This window comes from Actinia tenebrosa, unplaced genomic scaffold (assembly GCF_029948245.1).
Source record: "Actinia tenebrosa isolate PJP-AT-01 unplaced genomic scaffold, QUT_ActTen_1.0 PGA_scaffold8__29_contigs__length_14323225, whole genome shotgun sequence".
NCBI lineage: Eukaryota > Metazoa > Cnidaria > Anthozoa > Actiniaria > Actiniidae > Actinia > Actinia tenebrosa.
In genome coordinates, this window is record NW_028292585.1 from 5,677,978 (window position 1) to 5,695,672 (window position 17,695).

Sequence of the window (17,695 nt, forward strand, 5' to 3'; positions counted from 1 at the left end):
CCTTTATATCGTTATTTCCAAAATATATACATTTATAAATATTTTTCGTAAATATTTATTCGAGTTATGTATAAATTATTTATATATCTAATAAAAACAAGCCTAATATAATAATAGTGTTACCGTTCATTGATGTCTTGGGATTGTGTAGTGCATTTGTCGCCAATGAAATTTGGTGTTACTCGAACGAGCAGGCCTGGGGAGAGTCAGCGGTGTTCATATAATCGCGGGCGTACATTTTCTTTAAAATGACTTTGAATTCCCAACTTTATGGGTTAAGCTCATTTTTTTAAGGACAGACAAAGTTTTCTATTCGTAAAGGACTTTTTTGGTATTTGCCCTTAAACTTTTTATGGCCGCCATGTTAGTTTTCGTGAGTGATCTGACACATGCGCATATATGTATCTAATTCCCTAATTTTGGCCGCCATTACTGAATATAAAAATATAAAACGAAAAACGCTGTCCCAAGCACCTGTGACCTCCTCTATTTCACTCGTCTTATGTAACTTGTATAATGCAAGTGGCAGAGTTTTCATCTTCAGCGCTGTTGTAGGAAGGTACCATGTAATAGTCTTTGTTACTGTCCAGATTACTGAAGTCCAGGTACGGATTGTCTGCTAATAATAGTTCCTCAAATCGTTGCCGAAGTTCTTTGAATGATGGTCGATTGGTTGGGACATCTTGCCAACACTGGATCATAACTTGATAACTGGATAAATAAAGCACAAGTTCACGTGAGTGGGTACGAAGAGCAGTTTAAAAACCATTAATAATTCATGAAGGAAACACGATAGAAATCATGACCGTGAAGGAGGTTTTATATCTGATAGAGATTCGTCTTCATTTGCATAACTTGAACTTGGATTTTCTCTATCAAACATGGTTCATTTCGTAAAGAATTCAGTACACTATGAGAACATATACCATCAGTTTTTTAAGCCGTTCAATAAACTCGCAGATCGTGTTTTATCAGCTAGGTCTATAATGTTTTTAAATCCTGATAAAACACAGTTTTATTAAACGAGTTTATTAAACAGATCTTTTAGTATTTGACTGGGAAACGGTGCCGTACCGTACTGTGTCTTATATTGGACACAACTGCAGCGTGCAACATCACTGCTAATCAATAAGCCTCGAATACTATACACTGCAGTTAGGGTTACGTCAGATCATTCAAAATATTTTAATTATTTTAAACTCTACTAAGTTTTCTTTGACATCGAATCAATTGCAAGTAAATGGCAAATATATGAAAGATTGAAGAAGCAAGAGAGAGAGAGAGAGAGAAAGAGAAAGAGAGAGAGAGAGAGAGAGAGAGAGAGAGAGAGAGAGAGAGAGAGAGAGAGAGAGAGTAAGACAAAAGGGTATAGACTTCTTTTAGCTTGGGCAACATGTTTTGCCCATTTCAGACCTTCATTCACTACAGTATTACATGAATATTGATATACGACTTCAAATAAGTAATCGCATTTTCAAGCGAATGTCCTGAAATGGGAAAAAATTACGCCCAAGGTAAAGAGGTTGATTGCAACACTCACACTTCATCTGAACACATATCAGGTTTTTCCATTCTGTAACCATTGCGCAACTGTTTCGTGAGGTCACGTGTAAACATGGACGGATATGGAGCACCACCTAAACAAACTCAAATAAATGAATAGGATGACAGGGCAGAAAAACGGTTTTTGGCCTTTCGTCATAAGGACAGCTTTACACATTTAAGCTCAATATTTTGTAAACACGCTCTTTTGGAGTCAAATAGCAAAATATCAAATGCGACCAAAATTTATTGAACGTGTATTTGAGATATAAAGCCGTGTACTTTGGGAGATGTGATATTTTGATCAGCAGAAAAACTGACATTTTCGTGAATACTAATAAGTAGATTTACTCTAATTCGACAAAATTTTGTCACAACTTCCGAGCAGCAGTGACACAAATGAAACGCTTAAAAATTTGGAGTATTAAACTCAGTTAAATAAAAAAAATCGTGAAAGTAGCGGGCTTGTCGTTTTTCTGCCCTGTCGAATAGGATATAAAAGTGGCAACTCGTAGTGTTTTGGCCAATGATTAAATTACATACCTAATGTTGATATCTCCCATAACACTACTCCGTAAGCCCAGCTAAGAAGAAAAGAAAAATAGGAATGCTATAAAATTAAATTCTAAGTAATAAAAGTACAAATAAGAGTAGCCATTATTTTGGAAACATAAAAATAAACTTGCGCAAAATAAATACCTGTTATAAATCTCGCGTTCTGATTGGATGGGAGCGCGTGCATTATGAAAGCTTATAGCACGCAAGCGCACTTTCTATTTTGTCATGCGTATCCAAAATAACGCTTACTCTAATTTGTATTTTATGAAAAATAAAATAAAATAAAAAGCTGCTTGCTGTGCTGTGTAGTTATAAAGCACTTGGAGAAAGCGGAACACTCGACTAAACTGTCGAGAACCACTTCTCTCATGTTCTCCCAATCCCCGCGTGCTTCATAACTACACCAATAGCACACGTGGTCGTTTTCCATTTCCAAATTTATATATCTTACTTACACGTCACTCTCAGTGGTAAACACCTGATCATAGATCGCTTCTGGTGACATCCATTTGATGGGTAGTCTCCGCTGTACACGAGCATGATAGGCGCTCTCCTCGTACAGGTCACGTGTTAGTCCAAAGTCAGACACTTTGACTTGTTTGTTGTCAGCCACTAGGACATTACGAGCGGCGAGATCACGATGAACGAATCCTTTGCTGGACAGATATTCCTGGAAAATATGATACAAATTACCGTCTGAAAAAGTCTTCAATCTGAGAATGAGAATGTTGTCTAACAAATACATAGTTTCATTACAGAAAAAATGCCTTTGAAAATGGAAGTACGTTTATCATCATCGTATCACCATCGTAGCGCAATCATATCACGATTCCCGCCATGCAAATTTACGGTAACTCCATCAGAAATAGAGAGAATAATTTACTTGCACAGGACGTTTCTTCGCTGAAGTTTCCCCTCTCAATCCACACTATTGAGATACCATATCTAGAATATTTTGAACCATTTAATACTCGTGAACTCACCATGCAATGTTTTAACAGCTACCATCTTCTTTGGTCTGTTGTTCTTGATTAATTCTGGCGTTCCCATCAGCTTTGCCATGATAATTTGTTCTTCTTTAGGGGGTGGTTCTTGGTAGATGGCCTTGAACACCTTACCAAATGCTCCTTGTCCCAGTTCTTCCATGAATGTGATATATTTTGGATTCACCTCCCAAGGGTCACTTGGCTTGTCTTCTTGATCTTCTGTTTCCGCTTCCATATCTTTAGAAAATACAACTCTAGGAAAACAAGAGACATAAGAATTAATGAACGAGTGACACCTTCATTACACAGGGTAACCCCTTTCAGTTACAAGAAAGATTTAAAAAAAACTTGATTGCTGTACTTTTCGCAGTTGTAAAACACTTGGAGATTGGCTAAACCATCCGCTACGCGTTGTAGCACTCGCACAGGTTTTCTACTTCTTCGTACGAGTGCAGATTGTTAGAGCGGGACTGAGAAGCAATCGAGGGAGGGGGGTATTAATTCTTGTATACTTACACATGCTGTGGGTTTTCTCCATCTTTTGATTTTCTTCTTTTCTTTCTTCTTATGCAGCACACCACGACAAGTACGATGATGAGGACAAGAACAAGGGAACCAACACCAGTAGCTATTTTTGCTGAGAGGGGGAACGCCACCTCTGTAGGGTGGAAAAAAGTAATTGATATATAACATATCACACCACCACCACCGCCACCACAACCACCGCAACAAAACGACAACAGTGGCTGCCCTTGCTGAAAAGAGGACACGCGCTGTTTAGGATGGACAAAAATTAACATCATCAGCACCCACACCATCTCCAAGATCTAATCCTACCCTTGAGTATTGTTTCTTTCTAGCATTTGATTTACTGTGATAATTCATTTACCGTAATCACAAAAAACAAACTTACTCTTTGTGCTTTCAGTCGTGGCTGGAACACTTGCAATTGGAGGGGAAGCTGCGGTTGAACCATCAGAATTATTTAATAGTCGAATTGTATGTTTAGCAGGCAAGCAGGCAAGCAGGCAAGCAGGCAAGCAGGCAAGCAGGCAAGGCAAGCAGGCAAGCAGGCAAGCAGGCAAGCAGGCAAGCAGGCAAGCAGGCAAGCAGGCAAGCAGGCAAGCAGGCAAGCAGGCAAGCAGGCAAGCAGGCAAGCAGGCAAGCAGGCAAGCAGGCAGCAAGCAGGCAAGCAGGCAAGCAGGCAAGCAGGCAAGCTATAAACCAATCATACGTACTTTGATTTCTACACTCGATAGCAACATCTTGAGAATGCCCTTCAACATCGCAATTATGTATACCAAATCCATTATGTCGACAGTCCTCTAGAGGATTTTGGGCTCCTTTATCACAAACAACATTATCAAGCCATATTGGTAAATTTCCGGTTGGCGATTTAAGAGTTGAAACATCAATGTAAGTCGCAATTGGCTTCTTGTACCCTAGAGTTCGACACACGAGTTCAGAATTCACTTGCGTCCATTTGTCTCTGCAAATAGAGCCCCACGTGTCACCCACTTGTATCTCAACCCGACCAGCATTCGGCCTTTCAGGTCCGAGTCCTGCCAATCGAAGTTTAACTGTAAAATCATGATAGATAAGAGAAACTCAGTGACCAAAGTAACGATGCGATGGGAATCAGGAATGGCATTGCGGTAGTGCACTCGCATCTCATGTTTTGAATATCAGGTTCTATTCCTGGACACGGCGTTACATGTGAGCAGAATTATGGTAGGTATCTCCCTTGTTTCAAGGGTTTTTCTATGGTAGATGAGGCTGTAAGCCGTGTGGGATGGACTCGAAAATCGTATGAGAACATGCGTAATAGGTAAATTACGAGCCTTATATGAAACGACTGAAGATGAGGGCCAATGGACCTTTCACAACTTCAAGTTGCGTAAAATGAGCAAGCTCAAATAGAAAGTGTGGACAGCTGTTTCGGCCTGTATTGGGCCTCGTCAGCACGGTGTATCTAGCGAGCTGTAAGAATACCTCGAAAAAGTAGTACATGGTTTTCCTATGGGTTACCGGTTTTCCTCCCTCAAAGCACAGAAGAAACTATCAATTAAGCAGATCTACTCGCTTGTAATGGTGGGTAGGAGAGTTAAACCCACAAAAACAGTGGTGACAGGCTTCGTATTAGTAACGCACACCACCTGTCATTGAAAAAGGATACTTAACAACATCCTTACTTGGGTTATTCAGGCACAATGGTGGTTTGTCATTCCATGTTCCAAAAGGTAAACACCTCAACCTTTCTGGACCAACTAGTTGGAAACCCTCGTTACATTCAAACTTGCAAATTTCGTCTGGGTTTTTAAATGGTGATGCGCAGGTCGAAGAGCCTTGGAACGGTGAAGGTATAGGTGGACACTTGGCTTCTAAACATGAACAAAAAACAACGGTTAGTTGACCGACTGACCGACTGAACCATTAAAGGAAGGAAGGAAGGAAGCAAGGAAGGAAGCAAGGAAGGAAGCAAGGAAGGAAGCAAGGAAGGAAGCAAGGAAGGAAGCAAGGAAGGAAGCAATGAAGCAAGCAAGGAAGGAAGCAAGCAAGCAATGAAGCAAGCAAGCAATGAAGCAAGCAAGCAATGAAGCAAGCAAGCAATGAAGCAAGCAAGCAAGCAAGCAAGCAAGCAAGCAAGCAAGCAAGCAAGCAAGCAAGCAAGCAAGCAAGCAAGCAAGCACACACTGAATGACAACGAAATAAAAAAAGCAACAACAACAACAACAACAAAACAACAACAACAACAACAAAATTAGAATCACTTACCATTTTTTCCACAGTTGGCATCAGACAAGAATTCAATTTCGTCAATGGCTATGTCACCTTTTGGACCTATACCGACAACACCATGTATTGTGATCTGGAATGCAATCAAGACTTATTGAGTAAACGAATTAATAGACAAATAAATGATATAACTTCTACTGCAGTTATAATAACCTTGGTTTGTGCAGCCGGAAAGAGCCTTCCTGTTGCTTTCATCCACCGATTACCCTGAGGTCCGCTCAAAGTGAATATAGGTCTGTTCTCTTGGAACACCATCAAGGTCTCAATATCCCTTCCAAACATGAAGTACTTAAAACTAAAGCATTTTGGCCCTCCGGCTATAGTGTTTAGTCCCTCCAGCTTCAGGACAGCTTTCTTGCCAAGGTTCTTATCCGATGACTCAATAAATAGATAATTTCCTAGAAAACAACGAAAAAATTCCTTATAAGTGATAAATGACTTTCCGGGAAAATAACAAAGCCATAAAGATTCATCGTGTATCATATTTGAGTAGTTGAGGAGTAGTAAACATGCGGTAATTACTTATAGCACGCACACAGTACAATATGCCGTTACGTTGAAATGGCTTTCCATAAGAATGGTTATCGTATATGAGTGGGAAACATACTGTACTGACTTACAGCACGTACACGGTACGACATGCCGTAACATCGTAATGGCTTCCCATAAGAATGGTTATCGCATGAGTGGGAAACATACTGTACTGACTTACAGCATGTACACAGTACGACATGCCGTAACATCGTAATGGCTTCCCATAAGAATGGTTATCGCATGAGTGGGAAACATACTGTACTGACTTACAGCACGTACACGGTACGACATGCCGTAACCTTGAAATGGCTTGCCATAAGAATATGGTTATCGTATATGAGTGGGAAACATGCGGTACTGACTTCAGCACATACACGCTACGACATGCCGTAACATTGAAATGGCTTGCCATAAGAATATGGTTATCGTATATGAGTGGGAAACATGCGGTACTGACTTACAGCACATACGCGGTTCGACATACACCAGTAACACTAAAATGGCTTCCCATTGTCTTCTAGTAATTCACCCAGCCACAAGGCCTAGTTACGGCTACAGTAAGATACGTTACGAGGGCTAGAGTACGAATATACAAATTTGTATTTTTTTCCACTCATCACGAAAACTGCTAGAGTAACTTTCATAATCAATACTTGATATCGCTATTGTATATTATCTTTTAACTTGCGACTCCCAAAGGAGTTAAACCATATTTATATAAGAAAGAATTCCAAGAGGATTCTGGCGATAAATAGTGGTAAATATCGAGACGTAATAAGCCAGATGAACAAAATAAATTTCTTTTGAAAAACAACAACAACAACAACACCAACAAAAAAAAAGAAACAAAAAAAAAACAAAACAACAAAACAACAACAAAAGACAAAAAAAAAAAAGAAAAGAAAAAGAAAAAGAAAAAAAAAAAAAAAAAGAAAAAAAGAAAAAGAAAAAGAAAAAGAAAAAGAAAAAGAAAAAGAAAAAACAACTCGTCATTGCTAATCACCACTGCAAGTACAACAGTGGCGCAGCTCAACAGAGTCGAAAGCTCCGAGTCGAAAAACGGGTTTGTAAACTCCGGGGTATCAGTACGTTATTGTAGCTAGGTGTATATTGGTTTACCTCCATCACTTCCTGCGTTTGGACCAGTGTCTCGATCAGGAGTGGGACCTCCCCGAACTAACCAATCAAAATCGTCCAGCCTTTCCTGTTTCCATGCGCAGAGAGTACCAGAGTTAAAATCACAGTCACCTTGTTGCAAAAGAGCAAGAGTGTTAGTTTTGGTACCTTTCTATTGACTTCCTTTCAATTGCTTTCTTATTTCTTCTGTATTTGCATATTAGTGGGTTACCTGTGTCCATACCTGGCCGAGAAAAACTAAACATCGTCAACAGGGGGCCCAAAATTAACCAACGAAAATACAGAAAGAGAAATGTTTGCGGAAAAGGGGAAAGTTATGGCACATTCAGCCAAAGATGAGCACCAAGTTTACCAAAAAGGGTTTCATATGAGACATATAACGCAATGAGCAGCGGGCACACACTATAATGGCCATTAAATACGGCCATTTTTGATTATTAGAGTAAACAGTCCGATTATCTTAGCTTTTTAAATAAAAGATCACACCACGCAGTTAAAATCGTGTCCCTAGTATACTTACCATTGAGGGAAGCAGGTTCACCGAGTTTCATTGATATCGCAACAAATAGCACGAGTAGAGTTGCTCCTTGGGGGGTTAATCGTGTAGTCATATCAACAGGGCAATCTTGTACCTAAAATTCAAGGTACAGCGATTTTCTTTAATCCGTGAAACAACGATGACTATTAGTCAGCACTAGTTCACCAAAGGGGTTCTATTGGGGAAATGAAAAGAAATTCGATTCTTTGCAACTGTCGGGCGAATTCTCGATTTTTACAGACAGTCGCTCTTAATAAATACGAGCTCACTCAGAGTTAGTTCAGTTGAAGTGTTATGTAGCAGTCGTCATTGTTCATTCAGAAGAGTGGTCGCCAGTTCAGTCCAGTCCAGTCCAGTCCAGTCCAGTCCAGTCCAATCTGGTCAGTTCAAAGTCCAACATCATGCAACATACTTGTAACCAAGCTGAAGTGAATAAATCCGTATCAAGAAGAAAGTTAAGTCTCTGTTCTTGAACAAGATCTGTGTCCGTAGGGAAAGTAACACTCCCCCAAGCATAGCCGGGTTCGGTCTTTAAGATAAACAAGCCTGTTGAGCGTAGAGCGTAGCCAACCCACACATTAACCATTAGACATTTTACGTAATACTGTAATGACGCACACAGGGGAAGAGAAAGTATTCGATGACGACACGATGACACGATAGATAATTGGATGTTGAAGGAATACAAAATAAACTATTCAAAGGCCTTTGGCCTAAAATCATCTATTAATGATCAATAAAGAATAGGATAAAGTTAAAATTACTTAACAAATTAGGAAAAAATTGAGAAATAAAAAAAATCTGATGAATTATTGTGATAAAATAATTTATCATAAATTGTACACATTACATTTGTCTGACTTTTTAAATAGGAAATTGAAAATCTTGTGCAATAGATATTAAATCAGTTGTATTGCTATTCCTTAGTGTTTGGAGATAAGATCTACTGTTACATAATTGTCGTAATTATTTTAGAATAATATTACAAAATGTATTGATTATTGAATCGTAACTACCCACCGTCTTGCATGAGCCGTGAACTATTTCAGTATATGCGTTTTTTTAGTTGGTGTTATTCCTAATGTTAACCGTTAAGTCTTGATAGCTAAAGATCACAGCACTGGCACTAGGTTAAAAAGAAGGATTTTTAACTGAAGTAGAGAGAAAACGAGCGATTTTGAGAATACTTCAAGCCATTAAAATGCATCAGCGTCGCCAAACACTTAGCTAAACTTCGGTGAACATTACGAAAAACAAAACAAAAACAAAAGACAAGCAATGAATAAAGGGGAAAAAATCAAATAAAAATTGTATATTCTTTACTAAGTATTAAAGTATTTAGTATTTATAATTCACTTACCTAAAAATGTTAAAACTTCGCTTGTAGCTTGTCGTCACTGCAATGTTTTATCCAACTCTCGAAGCTGTAAGTCTTTGAAACTAAGTCTGCCAGTGTACCAGTGTTTGTTAGTTATAAAAATCAAACAAAAATGGTGTATTTAAGTCAAAAAAATCAGCTCTATTGTATTTTAAATAAAGGTTTCTTCGTGTTAAAATTGAACCTTGATGAAACTTGGACGAAAGGCGGTTTTATCTATTCTAATTTTTGCCTCTTATAAACAGTGATGTCACAATAAGGACTGTTTACACTGTTCATGAGAACTAACCCATGACGAACATGCATTGATAATTTAAAGCTCAGTGGTTCATACGAATTCTTTCTATGAAAAACTATGAACGTCACTCAATCTTATTGTCTAGGTTATTATGTATAACCTTGACCTTTTTAAAACGGAATAATTTGGTGATATAATGATAAGAAAACGACCAGAATCGCACCGTTTTGTGTTGTAATGGCAATGCATGCAGCTGTTTATCTTCTACGGTTGAAATACGCCGAAAAAAACACCGACTTTTGAAAGTTCATTAGAAGTAAAAACTTATTTTAACACCTCTCTCTTTTTTAAATCTGAATTATAAAAATGAAAGAGACAAAGACAGAGGAACTTTTCTTGGGATGAAGTACATTGTTTTGAAAATCCCATTGGTTGCAGTCAGGATTCAATGATTATGTTACTTTACTTACTTTACTTTGATAGTTTTCAGTCAAAAATCAATACAGTTACAACTAAGGAAAACCTGTAAACAGGAAGATAGTTCCCTTAAAAGACGAGGCTCCCTTAAAAATGTATTGTCTCTGAATTGAGTGTCTGAATTAAGATAAAATTATAAGACGTTTCGGCTAATTTTTAATTCTGTACCTGCTTTTGTTGCTTCGTTTCTTCCTTGCCACTTTTGTTTTTTCTCTTATAAAAAATACGTAAGTATCGCTTTGTATTTGGGAGAATTATATTTAGTCCCTTGAGCAGCTAGACTAGGCTAGACTATGTAGACGAACGAACGCATATTGTATATTTAAGGTTTCACATCCGAGTTGAAATGGTGCGTGATCCAAGTACAACTGATATTCATAAAAAATAGTTTTGAAATAAGAGAAAATATTTTAATTAGAGGCTCAAGTGAACTGATTATTATTTCCCCAGGAAACTTGTCAATGCTCACTAAAATGAAAATGGCCGATGGATATCGAAATATTGCCTCCAATGAAGAGACACTTATAGGAATTAATATTTTCACCCAATCAGCTTTCAAGGTTTTGATATCGATCTCAGTTTAACGAGATTGCTTCCAAGATATTTTGTAGACATTTCAAAAATGTCTTCCGGACTCTGTCGCCCAAGTAGATCATATCCTGTACTTGGTTTTGATAACGATCTAAAACATTCATCGATAATCACATTCGCTAAAGGGTTTATTCTTGTTAATGGGGTTATAAACGTACAACATCATTGCCATGAATAACCACGATAATACCAAACATGCACCTGCGTATGGGCAGTAGAAGCAATAGTAGCATCAGCAATGATATCAATAGCATCAATGAACATGAAATAACAGAATTAACAACGTGACATCGTCGTTGTTGTCGAAAACTATGATACACTGCAACAACAACAACATTAGAGTTGCAAAAGTACAGCAGCAGCAGCAGCAGCAGCAGCAGCAACATTTGAATTGAAACAACTATGGTGGCATCATCGTATTTCCTCAACAAATCATTACACAACGACAAAGCAGATGCAACAGCAGCAGTAGAAGCAAGAACGGTTGCATCATTGCACACTGTAGCAGTTAATTGGATGTAAGAATCTGCTAGGAGCGTGCAGCACACAAGCATTTTTTCGTACTAAACTCCCTTGAATTTTTCGAAAATATACTTAAATACACGCATGCGCAAACATTATATATTTTTATCACGTGACTTGGCCGCTGACCAAGCATAAATGTTTGATTAAACATCTGGAAGCGAAGATGGCGAGCTGTCTTCATCTGAGACCGCGCTGTTAAATGAAGGTACCAGGTAATAGTCTTTGTCGTTGTCCAGATTACTGAAGTCCAGGTATGGATTATCTTCCTGGAGAAGGTCTTCAAATTGTTGACGAAGGTCAGTGAACTTTGGACGCTCACTTGGGTTTTCTTGCCAACATTGTAACATTATTTGGTAACTTTGAACGAAAAAAAAAGGGAAAAAGTCAGAATGGCATGGCGGTAAACTAACGTTTGCCTCTCACTTCCAAAAGGAAAAGAAAAAGAGAAAGAAATAAGCTTCACAGATTTACTTGGCTTCCTTCCTTCCCGGACACATATAAATTAATCTGTTTTTCGTGATTGTCTGTTATGAGGCCGGTTTAGACGGTACGATTTTCGCCTACAACTATCGTATACAACACGCTCGCGCCATACTACAACTCGAGACGTAGCGTGTAAATCAAGCCTACAATTCGCCTACGACAGACGCGAGCATGTTCTATACGATAGTTGTAGGCGAAAATCGTACCGTCTAAACCGGCCTATAGGGGTTTTAATACTATCAAGATGCATGGCCTAAAAATGAGGTTCGCATTTCTCATTTAAGTTGTTCAGGCCCAGACCCCCCAAACCACCCCTAGATCCGCCCTTTACCTCTGCGTTTATAAATAATTAATTATAATACTTACATTTCATCTGAGCACATGTCAGGCTTTTCCATTCTATAGCCACTACGTAATTCTCTAAAGAGATCTTTATTAGACATGGAAGGATATGGTGCTCCTCCTTAGATCAAAATATGTGGTAAAAAATTCAATCCAAGTTTATAATAGTATGGAGAAAAATAACCGTACTGTATACACCAAAAGAACGAAAATGTTAGGGATGACTTACCTAACGTGGATATTTCCCACAACGTTATGCCGTACGACCATCTGAAAATTTAAACCGACTTTAGAAAATTTGCTACCATGGAACTACTATCCAAATGATCGAATCGCCATCGAGGAACAATGAATAAGAAACGTTAAGGAAATAAAGTGTTGAGACCTTTCTTCTGTCGCCTCGATCATCGATAGAAAACCAAAAGGTATCTTGGATTTTTGAGAAATAATTAAATGAGAAATCTCCCTTTTTAACTAATTTGTAGTACTTTATGATTTTTTTTTAAAAATGAGAAAAAAAGAACTGCGCACAGTGCCAAATCGACGAAAACACGATGCATTATTGAACGCAATATCTATTCCTGTGCAGATTGTACTATTGCTGAAGTAGGATCGTTTTCTACTTTAGCAACATTGCGTGTAACGAATCGCGTCATGTGTCATGGCTCGCAACATCAATTGACTGCAACATTGCGCGCAATGATCAGTACCCCGTGTGACTCTCCGTTGCCTATAAAGAACATTTCGCTCTGCAACTTGCAACGCACGTTATGCTGCGCGACAAACTGCACGATTCTGTCACTCATTGTTTTGCTGGCGTTTCATTTTCAGGTTGCAAAAAGCATAAGATTGGAAACAAATGTGAATTTTGGCACTTCGTGTCCTGACAGTTTTGTGGTATTCCGATACGAGGGTTGCACTTGCTTTCAATTCTCTAGCCATGTTTAATTTAGTTTGTAAAGGCTCAAAATAAACCAAACCGAAAGTGTCTCTCAAGAAGAAATTTATCTGATTGCTTATTTTAGATTATCAATGTAAATACGAACGTCATAGGAAAAAACAAGGATATCCCTGAAACCAAAATGTATAGCAAATGTCTTGAACATCACACACTTACACGTCACTCTCCGTTGTAAACACCTGATCATAAAGCGCTTCTGGTGACATCCATTTGATGGGTAGTCTCCGCTGTACACGAGCATGGTAGACGCTTTCCTCGTACAGGTCACGTGTTAATCCAAAGTCAGACACTTTGACTTGTTTGTTGTCAGCCACTAGGACATTACGTGCGGCGAGATCACGATGAACAAATCCTTTGCTGGAAAGATATTCCTGGAAATTCGTATAAGATGGTTGTGATTTAAACTTATATGGAATGGTGTACCAAACATCCATCCGTGCATCCGTGCATCCGTGCATCCGTGCATCCGTGCATCCGTGCATCCGTGCATCCGTGCATCCGTGCATCCGTGCATCCGTGCATCCGTGCATCCATCCATTATTTATATTTATCTCACCATGCCTGCTGCTATCTGGTAGGCAAAGGACAGCAGGTCTTTTGGCAGCAGACCATCGACTTCCTTCTTCACGTCCTCTGTCATTCTTGGAGCGTTTACATAGCGAGACTGCATCTATTGAAAGTAACAATAAATTCCTAAGAAAATACAAAATAACAAGATTATGCGTCCAGAGTTTCTCTCGGGGTCTTCCACTTTTCCACCTTTCCCGAAAAGAAACAAAAAAAAAAAAACAAAAAAAAAAAACGAAAAAAAAAAAATCAACTTTTAAATTTCAATTGAATTCGGTGGAACCGCTGTTAATCCCATTATTTTTTAACTTTTTTTACCTCTGTTTCAGGAGCAGCATTCAGGACAGCTTTCACGTGTAAATACGCAGGCGCAGTTGCTTTGCCCTCAAAACCGCTGACCTGTTAAACAGCAGATGGAAAACATTTTAAATATACCTCTTTACCCTGGGCGTAATGTTTTCCCATTTTAGACCACGTGTCTTTCTCTCGAGAATAAGATTCTTAGTTTGAGCTGTATCCATTTTCATGTGTCTTTTCATGTACAACCGTTAAACGAAAAAATGATACTCTACGGAATGACACGTGGTCTGAAATGGGCCCAAGGTAAAAGAGGCTTATTAATTTCGCCACATTTTGAGGATAGTTGCTTGTGATATATAACTAAAACCACTTACCCTATGTCTGTTAGTTCTCAAGTACTTTAGCAAATCTCCCTTCGGCAAGAACTCCACTACAAGAAAGTTTGGTTCACTCGTGGTACAGCAGAACAGAAAGTTGACGATATTCCGATGAGAACCAAGTTTCTTCATGAGGTTGATTTCTTTCAGGAGCTCTTGCTTTTCACCTGAATCTGCCGTATCTAAGGAAAGAAGAAATAAATGTGGAAAAATACTAGTACTAAAAAAAGCAATTCAGATCTACCCATGTAGCGGAGATTAGACACAGCGGAGTTCATTGTCTCATTACGCAATACAAAAACGACATACGCACCGTGCAACGTCTTGGCCGCGACTATAAGTTCATTCGTTCTTTCCCTAATTGGCTTGAAATATATCGTTTTTAGCTTTGCTTTTACTCTCTCCTCGTCTTCCGGTATCTTTAAGATTGCCTTGTACACTTTACCAAATGCTCCTTTTCCGAGTTCTTCCAGGAATATCACGTGCTTAGAATCCACTTCCCATTCATCTTTCATCTCGATGACTGGCTTTGGTTCGTCATCTTTCATCCTTTTTGGTCTGCTGTGAAATAGACCCCCTTCGCTCGGGCGTAATGTTTTCCCATTCGAGACCATTAAGAATAAAGGCGCGATTACACGGAGCAATTTTCTATGCAACTTGTGTCCTCGCAACAGCGTTGCGACACAAGTTGCATGAGTGTTTACACAATGCAACGGAGACGCAAACAATTGCTGCAGCTTGTCTCGCAATTTGATTTAGATTCTTTGTTCTTAAGTAACTTCAAGGAGAGCTTTTAATAAGATTATCCACCCCCCCCCCCACCCCTTGTAAAATACTGGGTCCATCCCTGAATACTGCTAGCTAAATAAAATAGAATACGCCTCTTCAGCTTCAGCGTGATGTTTTCTCATGCAAGACCCCGTGTCATTCTCTTGAGAACAAGATTCTTTGTTTGAGTTGCATCCATATTCAATGATACTCAAGAAAATGACACGAGGTCTGAAAGGAGAAATTGTTACACCCAAGGTAAAGGTGTTTCTTCACCAGAGTTTCGTGCTATGTGTACTTACTTTCTTCTCATATCTTCTGGATTACGATTCCTTCTTTTATATGGACTTAGAGCAAAAACCACCACGACACAGAAAACAAGAATGAAGATTCCAACACCAAGACCAGCTTTCGCGGCAGCATCGAGCTCTAAGAGAGGTAAATAATTTAAAGATTAACATCTCGAGCCTCGCTCTTTAACTAGTGTCCTACTTCGAACAGATTTGATATGATTTTGAAAAACGGACTTGCTGTGCCGTGCCGTGCCGTGCCGTGCCGTGCCGTGCCGTGCCGGTAACAAGCATTTTGATTAGATAAACAATGATCTTGCGCGTTGTGATTGTTTTAAAGTATGTCTTCAACGCTGCAGGCGTGAGCTGTTTGAATGTTCTGCTCAGGAATTGCTACTGTGTTCGGAAATGCTCAAGGGAGAACCAAACTTTGCATGACTGCGCAACAACATTAAAAGAGCGGGAGACCTGTACTTACTTTTAGATTGGTCTTTGTCTGTGTTGGTTGTGTTGGGTGCGACGGTAGTTGAATTGACTTCAAATGTCGAAAACAAAAACAAACAAACAAAACCAGTAATATTAAGGAAAAAAAAACTTATTTACTCTGGAATAACTAGATCTCTAGCTTTTCTGATAAAAAGAGAAATACGTATAGCAGGAGCCCTGTACTTACTTTTAGATTGATCTTTGCTTGTGTTAGTTTTGTTGGGTCTGACGGTAGTTGAATTGACTTCAAATGTCGAAAACAAAACAAATAAACAAAAAAAGTAACATTAAAAGAAAAAAAAAAAAAAAAAACACAACAAGATCTGTAGCTTTTCTGATAAACAAAGAAATACGTATACTGCTCAATTATTAGAGGGTTATCAGTCGGCTTTAAGAATCTGATACGGCTGTGTATTTTTACGAATCACGGAGTATTTTGGCGAACCTTTAGGCGATCATCATCAGTACCATCATGTATCAGTCATAAAAAAACCATTATCATCATGTATCAACATCATTATTATGTATCTTTATCATCACCATCATGCATGTATTCTTATCCGCATAAGAATCATCCTCATCTATAATTTTCATCTTCATCATGATGTTCATGCATCAATGGAATCATTAGTACTATTATGTATTACCATCAACATATACAATTATCTTCGTCATCATATTCTTGGGGTGTATGTTACATCATAGCCGCCATCTTGGTTGTCGATAACAAAGCATTCCTCATTAGCTTCTCTTGTTAGATCAACCAACGTGGCGGCTGTTTCTTTTCTATCTACACTTCAATGGAATTTGAGTCATGTGGTGCTTTATTCCAAGAATTGTATCAGTATCACCATGCATAATGATCATCATTATAATCACAACTCACCGTTCTCCTGACAACAAGCACCAGCATAACCAGGATAGCAGATGCAATACCCAACCGCGGGTAATCCTCTTGCACCACAAACATGTACGTTACAGCTTTTAGTTTCGCTAAATCTATATTGACAGTATCCCCCACACTTTTCTTTGACTACTCTATATCTTGTACGGTAGGTTATTCCTGCATATCCACAGCTAGTTGAACACTTAGTCCATGGGGACCACAGGCTTACTCGACAGTACCGAAGGATGCAACCGCTACCGCCACCGCTACCCTGAAACCCGGCGCTCCTCGTTGATGTGATAGTGAAGACCATTAGAAACATCACGATGTTGTCTAGCATGGTACACCTTCAATACAAAAATCCTTCTTGCTGATTCTGCTTATTTCCACGGTTTTTTCCCGATACACACCTCATTCTATAAATCTTACCTCTCAGTACTTCCAAACTTAGTCAACCTTTCAATTTTTGGTTATTTCGACTTAGCTCTTGAATCAGCAATTGCTAGCACAGCTGAATTCATGGACTTAGACGTGCATTCGTTGGTAGAAAAGAGAGATGAGTTGGATTGAACTGTCTAAGCCAATTTGATTTTGAAAACTTAATATATTCAAAAACTAGCGGGAGCTCTCATAATGGCTACAAATAATCCAATCAGAGGCTGTAAATAACAAAGGAATGAAATAAGAACCTGATAAAGTGTGAACCCAAAAGAGAATGTAGTATTTGTCTCAAGCTCCCAGTAGACTGCATTTTTAGAACGTGGTCTACACCAATTTGCGCATGCTGTATATATATCAAGAAGTTCAGTGACGAAGCAAAAAATCTTTTGATGCAAAAAAAAAAAAAAAAAAAAAAAAAAAATCCAGGGAAGCCATGGATTTTAAAAGGACTAGTCCATTTAAGATCCACGGGGAAAAAAAATGAAAAAGTTTTC

At 38.7% G+C, this 17,695-nt stretch overlaps 2 protein-coding genes across 3 annotated transcripts; both read right to left on the reverse strand.

Annotated features, from left to right (window-relative positions):
* Positions 1-39: 39 nt before the first annotated feature.
* On the reverse strand, positions 40-9,804 carry LOC116287697 (uncharacterized). Its single transcript, XM_089024015.1, has 14 exons — positions 9,452-9,804; positions 8,074-8,514; positions 7,536-7,664; positions 6,036-6,280; positions 5,862-5,955; positions 5,279-5,467; positions 4,325-4,666; positions 4,000-4,047; positions 3,603-3,744; positions 3,084-3,340; positions 2,556-2,832; positions 2,086-2,126; positions 1,541-1,637; positions 40-711 (listed from the first exon to the last, which is right to left on the reverse strand). Exons 2-14 carry the CDS (start codon positions 8,162-8,164, stop codon positions 501-503), a joined length of 2,163 nt encoding a protein of 720 aa, XP_088880141.1. The 5' UTR covers positions 8,165-8,514; positions 9,452-9,804; the 3' UTR covers positions 40-500.
* A 935-nt stretch (positions 9,805-10,739) lies between these two features.
* On the reverse strand, positions 10,740-17,392 carry LOC116287699 (tyrosine kinase receptor Cad96Ca). Of its 2 annotated transcripts, XM_089040657.1 has the most exons (13): positions 16,761-17,392; positions 16,062-16,118; positions 15,867-15,923; positions 15,401-15,527; positions 14,644-14,891; positions 14,328-14,512; positions 13,972-14,052; positions 13,643-13,756; positions 13,243-13,457; positions 12,355-12,395; positions 12,150-12,246; positions 11,510-11,657; positions 10,740-10,866 (listed from the first exon to the last, which is right to left on the reverse strand). In XM_089040657.1, the coding sequence occupies exons 1-13, from the start codon at positions 17,098-17,100 to the stop codon at positions 10,837-10,839; spliced, it is 1,740 nt and encodes a 579-aa protein (XP_088896783.1). In that variant the 5' UTR covers positions 17,101-17,392; the 3' UTR covers positions 10,740-10,836. The 2 variants fall into 2 exon arrangements, with proteins under 2 accessions (XP_088896783.1, XP_088896782.1); XM_089040656.1 differs by lacking the exon at positions 10,740-10,866 and having other exon boundaries at positions 10,891-11,657.
* Positions 17,393-17,695: the final 303 nt, after the last annotated feature.